General features: G+C 41.5%; 1 protein-coding gene across 5 annotated transcripts in view; it reads right to left on the bottom strand.

Annotated features, from left to right (window-relative positions):
* Positions 1-7789: 7789 nt before the first annotated feature.
* LOC109626369 (mediator of RNA polymerase II transcription subunit 13-like) overlaps positions 7790-11744 on the bottom strand; it is a 72451-nt gene continuing 68496 nt past the window's right edge. For all 5 annotated transcript variants that reach the window (XM_069513527.1, XM_069513528.1, XM_069513529.1 and 2 more), the window contains exons 27-31: positions 11494-11658; positions 11100-11263; positions 10026-10190; positions 9811-9920; positions 7790-9683 (exon numbers count right to left, since the gene is read on the bottom strand). In XM_069513527.1, the coding sequence (XP_069369628.1) occupies positions 9551-9683; positions 9811-9920; positions 10026-10190; positions 11100-11263; positions 11494-11658 (737 nt within the window). In that variant the 3' untranslated portion in view covers positions 7790-9550. The remainder of the gene's footprint in view (positions 9684-9810; positions 9921-10025; positions 10191-11099; positions 11264-11493; positions 11659-11744) is intronic.

Here is an 11744-nt window from a genome sequence, read left to right as displayed (position 1 = left end):
CACCTTCCATTAGTGTCTTTGACCAGGCTTTCACAGAGGTTCCAGGATCCCCGTCCATGTTTCTAGATTAATGAGTCATCAGGCCAACCGCAAAAATACAATAACTAACTGCCTTTTGTCCCCGTGTGTCACGCCAGCGTACTTTTTCATTTGGGTTCAGCACAGAATTAAAATATGTTTTCCCACCATTGGGTCTGGACTCGAAGCGGCGTCCCCCGGGACCCCGAACGTAAGTGTGGGCAGAGGGAAGGAAAGGGGAGAAGGGAGACTCATGTGCAACACTTTAAAAGAGGAGGGTTCTCCATCTTGCTTTGTCAGGGGGCCTGCTGACATGGGGAAACATCTGCTGCGTAGAAATAGAGACTGATGACTCGAATTATATGCAGTCAGAGGGCCTGCCAGCTTAGATGGGAAACGTAATGGCGGAGAACAAGATAGACAGCATCCGTTCGACCCCGTGGCCCGAAAGGTACAAAATCTAAAATCTTTCTTAAAACCAATCTGGCACGTCGGGGCTTTTGTGAGCGTCAAAGATGAGGGTTCGAAAGATAAGCTGTGTGTATGTTCACCCAAAGTGGAACCACACATGTCAGAGTGAACCTCACCTTACGTGCGCACAGGGACGACCACAACAAAACACACATCGGCATGTTTGTTTGTAGTCTGTCTCTAGTGATCAAGCTCTCTGCCATTTGATCTGGCAGCTGAGGAGTCTGTCTCTGTCTGTCTGCGTGTTCCTTATTGCGTTGGTCCACTTGAGTGAAAATGGAATTTTTAGGGGCCAGTTTCACCTCTTGGTTTACTCTGCGACGGCAGCTCGCCGATGCTTTTATGATTAGGGCGACTAAATTAGAACCAGAGAGAAGCCGAGCAGGAGGAGAGACGGAGCGAAAAAGGGAGAAAGCGCTCGTGCAGCCAAGCGAGGATCACTTCTGCCTGCTACCTTTTCTAGTATTTACGCACAGAGCCAATAACCCTTTGTTTCAAGAGAGATGAATGTTGTCATTGTTACTGTAACGATAATGGACATATACAGAGCTCGTGGCACGAGGAAGCCCACTGTTCCTTGATAGCATGTCAGTTGTTATGATCATCAGGGTGGACAGGCACAAGATTGGGCCTGAGAATGCTTCATCAAATTTCACCACCATAATAGTGTTGATTCACATGCAATTGTGAATCGTCCATGTGACTAACAAAGGGAAGCTGGAGAGTGCAGAAAGGGGAACGCGTGCTTATGTTTCTCGGTTTCAGTCATGCTAGCCAGGCGATTTATCTCACCGTGAGAGGCGGATCTCGAGAATATATACAAGGAGAGAAAGCATCATATCAATGTTGTGTGTTCTTCACTCCCCTACCTCCCTAATAACGGTGAGGCTTTGTGATTCCAGCTTTGATTTGGAGACCATTCTCCCAATGTGAGTGGCGTGGACAAGCAGAGCTAAGACACAATTTCTAAGAGATTGCAGAGTAAGTGCCCCCTGGCAAGACGTTTTTATTTATATGGCACTTGACTTTTCTCTATCTCTCGGTGCTGTTTCGGGGGACGGGGAAGCAAGCGAGGCAGAGAAAGAGAGCGAGTGTTTCTAGCCATTATTGATCGTATTTTAGAGGATGAAACTCACTTTCAGACGCAGGTCAAAACAAATATTAATATTAAAAGCTGTTATTTCTGTAATGGAAAGCTTGGAGCCTGTTTTTTGGACTAGGTGTCACTATGCTTACATTAGGACACTGAGCTGGTAATAGACTTTAACACATATATAAAATTATTATCTTTAAATCCATTATCCTCTGTTTTAACTACTGCTCTCATCCATTAACCATAACATCTAATAACTCCTGTCCACGTAGGCGTTTATGGGTCACACGCTTATTCTTGTGTTGTGTGTCAGCTGTTTTATTCAAAGATTATTCCAGCAATTTTATTTCACTGGTCATAAGTTGACTGAATAAAGTGGTGAAAATGAATGTTGTGTTGAATTTACAGTTATACTGTCTTCTCAAAGAATTATTTCACGCAAATGCAAAGTTCATCCGTTGACTAACAACTCTCCCTTGTGGGCATTAAGGACATTGCATGAGAAATACATATAAGGATAGTTTTTGCAAATTACCTTCGACCCTCCATTACTGGACTTTTCTTTTTAAACCCCTTTAAACCTCACAGTTTCTTCTCTGCCTCACATTTAAACAGTGTACACTTTGTTAAACTGGGTGTTGTACAGCAGGGAAGCAGCTGTGAGAGAAAAAAAAACATTGCGTAAAGTGCAATAAAAATTACAATGTGCTATTGCACTTTCATCAAATAATGATTAAATGCAAACACGCACAAACAGTACAGTGAAACAATAGGCTGTTGCTAAATAAAACAGTGCAGTTGCTAGGCGACGCAAACAGGAGTGTATAATTACCAGTGTGAGTGGCAGTTTTCCATCGGCGTGTGTAGCATTAAAATTCACTGTGATTCAGTCACAGGTGTGCCGCTGCTGGGTGTTTTACAATCGCTTCCAACATGTCTCAGCCAGTCGCCACTGCAGACTGGAGCCTCCTCCTAATAATCAGGTCAAATAATTAATGAAATGATGAGAACAATGAAGGTGGAGAGGCTGTGTTTTACATGTCAGAGGCGTTGATAGGCCTCATCATGATGCCGAGCAGGGGGTGAAGTGTCCAAGAGCTCATGGGTTTGAGGAATCTCCTTTTGTTGAGAACAATATTCATATGTTTTATCATTAATTTATAACAAAATCATGGTCTGAGAACAATAAGCACTTTAATATTTATTTTGATTTAGTTTTCGTAGGCCTGAATGAATATTTATGTCCCTAACCCTAAGTAGCAGCAGCCCTTTGATATGTCACCGACATGATACAAGTTTACAACTGTCGGCCTTCCAACAAGCGTACGTGGAAAATGTGACCGAGTGAAAACATGGTGCCAAATATACTGAAGCCACACCTACACAAGTGCTCATTTATTTGTTATTATCTTAATAATATGTGAACTTAATTCTTCCACTGTTTTCCAATGAAAATTAAAAAAATAGTTTTTCAGTGACTCTACAGTGTAGATCTGCCGTACACACCAGAAGTGATGAGAATAAACACGACCTCTTCAGAAGGCAGGTGAACCAACACAACGGCAGGTACAGTATGAAAAACAATAACATGTCAAAGTTGAATTCCATGTGTCCTACATTCCTTTTAATTTAGTTTAATCTAAAATTCACTTGAATTTAATTTCTCTGCACCTTCACCAGCAAAACATCCCTTTTGATTTGCATCAGATAATGACATGAATACAATCATATGATTTAAAAAATATACTAATTATTTTAAAATCAACAACATCAATAAAACTTTTCTACAATCTGTTTTCCTTCCAGTCCTAAAAACTAGAATCGCTTCCATGTGCTATTTGATCTTTAATTTAACTGATTGTAGTTTAACTTGCAGTTTTGATTAGCAGAGGTTGACATTTAATAAAAGAAAATATGAGACAGAGGAGAATTCATGAGAACTTCCTGGTTTGATTGGTTACAGATTATCTTAAAAAATAAAGGGAAAAACACATAAACAAAACTGATTAAATAACATTTAAAATGTCAACGTGTCAAAATAATGTGACGGGTACTTTTAAACACATTCCAACATCAAACATTAAAGTTAATCTTGATTCCAGTTGACTGCTAATGGTCACTTATTGTACTTCAGTAATTCCAGTTCATTGATAATTAGTATAAAGAAGACGTTAGTTAGTTTTTTTATGGGTCCTCATTCCCCACTCAGCCCCTGTGGATTTACTTGTGGTGTAGAGTCATCAAGGGGATTAATGTCCCTCAAACTTTTATATCCAACATAAATGACAGATTGTTTTCTCTGTGGTGTTTTGATGTGTGTGGGAGAAGGGCATACGGCGGCCGCTTTGAAGTCTGCAGAGCTTTTATCTCTCTCTCTATTTACACTGACGAAAGTGTTAAGTGGACTTCTCGTTTGGTTTGAAGGATGTAATACGCCGCAATGAGAGATTTACAGGAATGGAAATTGCAAACTCTGCGTGGCCTTTTTGGCGGGCCCCTTCCAACAAAAACTATTTATGCAAATGCAGAGGCAGGAGACGGGAAGCACTCCCAGACAAAATCAGATGTTTTCAAGCGGGCTGCCTTGCTGAGCTGGCAGATGTTCTGTCGCTTCAGCTGACACAATAGCTGCTGATGGCTCTCTGCGTCAAGTGAAAGCTGCGTCAAGAGCTGCGCCTTCTTGGAAGATGGCCGTGGATATGCTCGGCTGGAGAAAGCCGAGTGCAAGAGCACTGGAAAAGGGAGAGAACTGACTGAAATTAGAAACTGAGCTTTACTGCTGATGCGAGGGGACAATATGTTGATATTTGCACATATCTTACATATAGGAAATATGAATAGGTGGTAGTACTATTTCACAGCAGCAAAACATTCTGGGTTAAAACCTGTCTGCCAGCCCGGGCCTTTCTTGTACATTCTCCTCGTGCCTGCTTGTGTTTCCTTTGGGCACAGTCCAATACATGCAGGTTAGGTTAATTGGCGACTCTAAATTGCCAATCGCTATGAGAATGAGGGTTGGCCTTGTGATGGGCGAAACTCCAGCTGAAAGAGTTTAATCACCAGATGTGTCACGATGACTTATTCATTGTGCCAAACCTGCTAACTAGTCAAATTAGAGTGCAAGTCACATTAAAGCAGGCACCATCAATCCTGCAGCCTCTGAAATGCTAACTGCTACATCACGGATCTCAGTTTGGATGGTGAAGACCCCGACCTACCACCCACAGCTCTCGCACAGCCATGAACCCTCACTGACCTGGCTGGCATATCAACGATCAGGCAGAGACACAGGACCCACCGCACTGACCAACCCCCCACATGACCACTGACAGAAGACTACCATAACTGTGTGTGCGTGAGAGTTTCTGCTTGTCCCTCTCTCTTCAAAGTTTAGAGAGAGCAGCAGCGTTACCATCATCTACAAAGCAGTGTGAAGCTACAGCCCCCAGCTGCCTCCACTTCAGAGGGAGAGGACATGTCAAAACAGCACATGGCTCTGCCCTGCCAAAGTGGAGCACTCTCACGGGTCATGTGGAGTGACAGAATGGCTGCGACCCTCTGCTCTGCTTTTTCTGAGGCCCGGGAGACAAGACGGTCAAATCTGTGAATGATCTGCGTTCACAGCTAACATGTCAACTGTGTTTTGTGAATTTTATAGTAAGATGCATCTATGATGATCTTTAAAGGTATTCCATTGTACCAAGAAATAATTTATTCTATTAGGTTGCTTTCAATTCAGATTTGTGTTTATGCCTTTTTATATGTTTTTTGTATCTACTCTTAGAATAGATCTACAAATACAACCGTGACTCAATTATTGTAAATTAAAGTGGTTGTAAATATAATGTGAGTTCCTTGGATCCTATAGATATGAATCTAAAATACATTTCAATTACACGACAACATTCAGTCAAAAGCTGCATTTGTAGTGTTAAGTCCACCCATCTGTTTTCCTCAGTGGGCTTTTTGAACAACCTTGTTGTCTTCCACTGTGCACTGTACTCTGAAAAGCGACATAAAATGTAATTGATTTCTAATTGTGTTTGCGCTAATGCTATGTCAAACCAGTCCTGGCCTTCCTTTGTCCAGTCTGTAGGCCATTTGGCTGCAGCGATGCACTTGGCAAGCCAGATAACAGGTGAATGGCCATGGTCTAATAGGCCATCTGTGGAAAACATATTGCAGTCAATTAAGAGTCCACTTCCTCCAGTTGTGATGGCCATTAGACAGCCCCACCATGACAAGTGACTCTCCAGTGGCTTTTACTCTTCAGCTACGCGTTCCTTTTCACTCACAGTGTCCTCGAGCTGCCCAGTCCCTCAAACACTGACGTTTAGTTTTGTTGTCCACTTGGCTTTTCCAGGTTAAACGATGTTTCCACTCAAGGATTCCACATGACCCTGATGGTCAAACAGAACTTCACTCACTACGTTGTTCGTTCTCTTGTCCTCACATATTCTAACTGCCCCATTACATCACACAAAAGAAGCATAAAGCTCTTAGCTGCCCTCAAGAGGACATCCTTGAGAATCATTAGATACACACAATGAACTAATTTAGAAACACTTAACATTTGCTTGACAAATCTTTACTATTTTTCATATCTCGTCCCTTAAGAAGCCCAGTGGTCTATCTATCATACACAAACACACACAAACACACGCACACACACACACACACACACACACACACACACACACACACACGTACTGTGATATAATAATATAATATAATTCTTAGAGAATTACTCAAACCGTAACCAGAGTTACTACTTGCCTAACCCTAACCCAACCCAACCCTAACCCTACACCTAACCCTAAATTTGACCAAACCTCAACCCCAACCCTAACCCCAATCTCAACCCAAACATTTGACCAATCCCCAACCCTAACTCCAAAACTAAACCTAACCCAAACCCAACCATAAATTTGACCAATACCCAACCCTAATCACAAAACTAACCCAACCTCAACCCTAAACTTGACCCGTCCCTATCCCTGTTCCAAACCTAACCCTAAATTAGACATAAACCAAAGACTAAACTTGACTGATCCCTAACCCTAATCCAAACCTAACTAATACCTGGACTACACACACACACAAACACACATTTTGGACTGAGACAGACAGCACTAGGAGCACCTTTTAAAGAGATTTTGAGTTTATGAAATCAGATATCAGAAGCATCTTCCTGCAGCCTTCAGTCCTGATGCTGGACTTGTTGTGAGTGAATGTGTCACACCCTCTTTTGTGGCCCAGCACCATTTCCACCACCACTTTGCATTTCACATTGTCCAATGTCAACCAACACAGGTAAGTGCAAAGGAACCATTGTTTTCTGAGGAGATTAAATGTTTATTAATTCTAATCCCTCTTGTTTCTATTCTTTGTAAAGGGACTGAACCAGCTCTTATGTTTACGATGGTGAACTGATCACTAAGTGCAGACGTGATCCTGTTAAACTAGATTAACAACAGCTTGGTGACAGTCATTCATTATTTTCAATTGCTTCAACAAACTAGTCAGTAAACATTGCTCCTCTCCAAAGATGAGGATATCATGTTCAGTCTCATTCACAATGGAGTGTTTTTTTTCTTACTGTCATGGATGTCATAAATGGCGGCCACTTCTTCAAAATAAAAAAAAACATCAAAAACCTCCATACTGCTCCCGTGGTGTCATCCATCGCTGCGATCCAGGCATGAACCCGGCTCCACAGGAGGATAACAGTGGACATTTAGGCTATAAACATGGTGGGAACAACAGTTTAGAGTCAGATTTGAATGTCGGGTGTTACAGACACTTGGATGACACCACAGGAGCAGTATGGAGGTTTCTGATGATTTTTTCAGCTTTGTTTTTTTTGCTTTTGAAGAAGTGGCCGCCATTTATTTCAATTTGATTGGATTTGACTGCAACGCTGTTTACCCCTGACGCTCCAAAAGTGTTTTGTTGACTCAAATACTTCCATCGGCACAGAGGTGAGTAGATAATGAGTGAATTGTTTTTTCTCTACATGAAAACACCTTATAACAGAGTTAGTCACCATGTGTGGCTACAGAGGGCGCTGTTGCTCACTTAAAGTTACACCGCGTTGCTTTATCTGGATTTACCTGTTTAAAGGTTTTTTATGCAAGTAAAGTAGTAAAAAGTATAAAAAGTGAATTTTGAAATCTTCTGGATTAAAAGAGGAAACCAAACACAACATCATTTTCAAGAGTTTTAATAATTTACTAAAAAAGAGTGTAAAAGTAACAGATCTCTCCCAGTAAAGTGGATCTGTTTGATATTCAAAGTGATGAGAGATGTAACAATTGTTTTCGCAAACTTGCCCTTGTCTGTGCATTTGTGTACACTTTACTTGGCAATTCAACCTCTTGGCTGTAATCAAATGGGTTTTGCGCTGTATACTATATATATAGATATATAGATATATATATATTTATATATATCAAAAGCTCACAGCAAAAAAATACTTTGATATGAATCACTTGAAAGTAAACCAACCAGCATGAAATGTACAGCTTTAAGAAATTCCAAAAAACACAGCTGAAAAGTGTATATACAAACATGCTAGGAATCTAACAAAGAGCAGACCGGGTGGAGCTGGAGAGACAGGCCTTTCTAATGGTTTGCTTGACATCATTTAGGAGAGCCAATGAAATAAAGCATCATTTTTAAATATTTAATTTCCTTGCAACGTTCAAATACCATGTTTTTTTCTATTGCCTATTTCAAGTCTTTTAGCAGAAGAGGAACACTTTATAAATATACAGTATACTGTATCTCCTGCATCAGTTCGTTTAATTTAAACATTTAAATAAAAAGTTAAAATGTTCAGTATCTGTATAAAATAAAAAAACAGAACCACTCAAATGCATTTTCCTTGATAAATGTTCATACTGTGTCTAAGGAGATGGTTGTGTCCCCCAGCCTTATCATTAAGTGCCTGCTTGGAAGAGGTAATATATATTTATGTATATACATATAGCATATCAAATTCTATGACATGATATAATTTGTATAAATATGGCATCTTTACAATTGCATTAAAATGACAAATTTTATTTCAGATCCCAAGACAATTAACTGTCGACCGGGAAAAAAGGCCTTGTTTAATTTTCTCATTTTCTTGGTTTAAATATTAAAAATAAGTCTCAATTCTTTGCAAATGTATGTCATACATTAGAAACAACACACTTGCGTCTAAGCTGATCAAATATTTCCCATCGTGTTCGTATCTACAACACTTTGGAAGGTGAGGAAAAAAGTGCCATTATCAAATGCTCCCTCTTTGGAGTAAATGAGGACGTTTGCCCTGTTCAGAGTAAAGGTAAGAGGTTCATCGACCGACTGCAAGTCCCAAGAAGCTCAACAGTGCAGCTCTGTACAAAAACATGTAAAAACATTAATGCGACACTGATGTAACAAAGCCATGGGCGTGTGTTGTCATGCCATTTTGCTGGTTGTACAACATGGAGTTAATGGGGCCCTGCACAGACGTCCCTTTTCACAGGCGAGAATCAGACGCTGCCGTCTCTTTTCATCCACAGATGCTTCACAATGCCGCTGAGTGTCGCCCGTGTGGGACGTGATGCTGCTTTGATTAGCAGAGAGTTAACGTTGTGATATGTCAGTACAACGGGCATAGCTGGACACATCCGTCTGTTTCTTCCTCAGAAAGCACCTTAACTGGCACAGCGTCAGTTTTGAAGGTACAAACTGGATTTCCACTGAAGTCTTGTTGAACCAGAATTACTGTTCAAAGCACTTCACTTTTCCTATTTATTATATACCAGCCCCAGGAGAGTCTGACGTGCCCTGCCTTTTTTTTTGGCCATTACAATGTATTTCTACCCACAGACAACAGAAGAGTTCTGGTGCTCTCTGGTGCCTCGTAGGAGGAAGTGTAGGCACGGAGGGAATGAACCGTCAGTCCCCTACAGCTGTCCTTGAAGTCTCCACTGGCTAAAGCATGTTAAGGATGGCATTGTACATTTGGATCAGCACAGCCAGGTGCACGGGCAGGCAGGACTGGCGGTCTTGGGTGGCAGGGGTGCACGTCAGCCAGGAGAGGGCGTTGTACTGTTCCAATACGAACCTGTGTTTGGAAAATATACAATATAATCAAGGACAAATATTTATATTCTAAAGATTCTAAAGTATAATACATCACCAGCAGCATGAACAGCAGAAGTCTGAGGGGGTAATATGTGTTAACTATTTACCTGAGCACATCAGAGGTGGTCTTTGAGTCTAGTGGGTGAGGGGTCCTCTTACTCTTGTCTGACACCAGCTCATCTGACTGGGCGATGGATATATGGTGGTGGAGAGATGCCTGAAGTGAAGAGGTACAATGCAATGTCAAATTTTGAAGAACATGTGTCCCTATATGTGTTTTTTTATTATCCTTCCCAACACACACACGCAGCATTGCAAGTACCTTGAGGAAGAGCGGACACTGACTCTCAGCCTGAGGGCAGGAGGCCCAGAACCAGTGAGGAAGTCCACTTGCTTGTGCAGTGGAGACGTAGTAACCCAGAGCCAGTGGCTGCTGCTTTAGCTCCTCCGGTGGATTGTCCCTGGACAGCAGACGCTCTCCCTGGCTCTACAAACACACAGGGCAAGGCCAAGAATTAATTCACAACAATTCACTGAAGTAGTGAGCTCACCAGAACTACCTGTAATCCAGGCTCAACCTTAGAATTATGTAACATCATATATTCCTTGGGTAAAGTATGCAATCCTTGTAAATCGAAAAAGAACTATAGCATTGTACTGTAAAGTATAGTTTTAAACTTACAGCTACAGCACCCTCATTTAAACAAGAAAGTAATGGTTTGACAGACAAATTTCTATCATTTTCTTTTGTATTTTCCGCCTGCAGCTCAATCTGATAATGACACATACGGCACAAGGAGCTCAAACATTCAACCCATAACTTGCCGCTGTACAACCACACTTGCCGTATCAAATGTGGTGTATTATAGGCTGTCAGCACAGCTCTGTCTTCTCCCTGTGCCTCCGAGACAAATTCCTCTGCATCTATTATACTTGTCACAGCTCAAATTCTGATTTGGGTTTGATGATGTGAAGTGTTGAGTGGCAATAAAGACTGCAGAGAAGTATGCATTGTACTTCCACCAGATTACACTTATAATAAGCAATAAGGAGGCACAAAAGGTCTAAACGTCAAATCATGACGTCAGAGATCCAATAAAAAGTTTTTTTTTATTGAGTGTTATTATGTTAAATGCTATTCTGACTGTTATAATCAAACTGTGTGTTAGTAAGTAACACAACCAGATCCAATGAAAACAGTATCTTACTAATCTCCTGTGAAGAGACAGAGTAGCTGAAAATCCCACAATTGTTAAAAGAAACGAATTAATGGTAAAATGCATAAACACACTTGTTTTTTTTCCATATGAAAAATGCCATCCTTGTTTCTTTGTTACTCAGTGTCATTACTACAACGGCAGGACGATTTCTTAGTTTACACCAATCACTGACTCACCCTGGTGTGATTGAAATGGGATCCCATTCCCATCCCGGACGGAGAACCGGGCGAGGGCACGGGGGAGGTGTTAGGGGAAGGGTGGAGGTTCCCTGTGATCAGCATCATGTCGTGGCCGATGTCGTTCTCCAGCTCGTCGGGGAAAGGCAGATCAAACATGTCATCTGAAGGACGGAATACAGAATCTGTCAGCACGGCCCAAGTTTTTAATTCTGATCGTCAGGCCAAGGTCATTTCCCACTGATACAACTAATACTCCCATCTTTAGTAAACTACACAATGGAACATATGGCACAAAGATGCCCCCTGCTGGTACAAATTAATATCGAAACCATTTTAAAACCAGGATCTCAAGCGACAACTACAGTTTGGCTATCATCCTGCTAAACGTTACCATTATTGTCCTCTGTAGGGTAGGAGCTGGGTGCTAGCTGGGTGGTGGCAGAAGTAGGGAAGACGAGGATGTGAGTACAGGAAGCATCCTGTGGTGTGTTCAGCTGCGACGTCTGCAGGTTCAGAGCTGTGCTGCGTCCAAACACTGAGCCCATGGTCACTGCATCTAGACACACACACAGAAACAAAGCAAAGGTGAGGATACTGTGTTACTAAGTCTACTTATGAAATGAAACTAGTACACAGTAAGAT

Source organism: Paralichthys olivaceus, chromosome 18 (genome assembly GCF_024713975.1).
Source record: "Paralichthys olivaceus isolate ysfri-2021 chromosome 18, ASM2471397v2, whole genome shotgun sequence".
NCBI classification, from domain to species: Eukaryota; Metazoa; Chordata; class Actinopteri; order Pleuronectiformes; family Paralichthyidae; genus Paralichthys; species Paralichthys olivaceus.
This window is presented reverse-complemented; position numbering and strand designations above follow the sequence as displayed.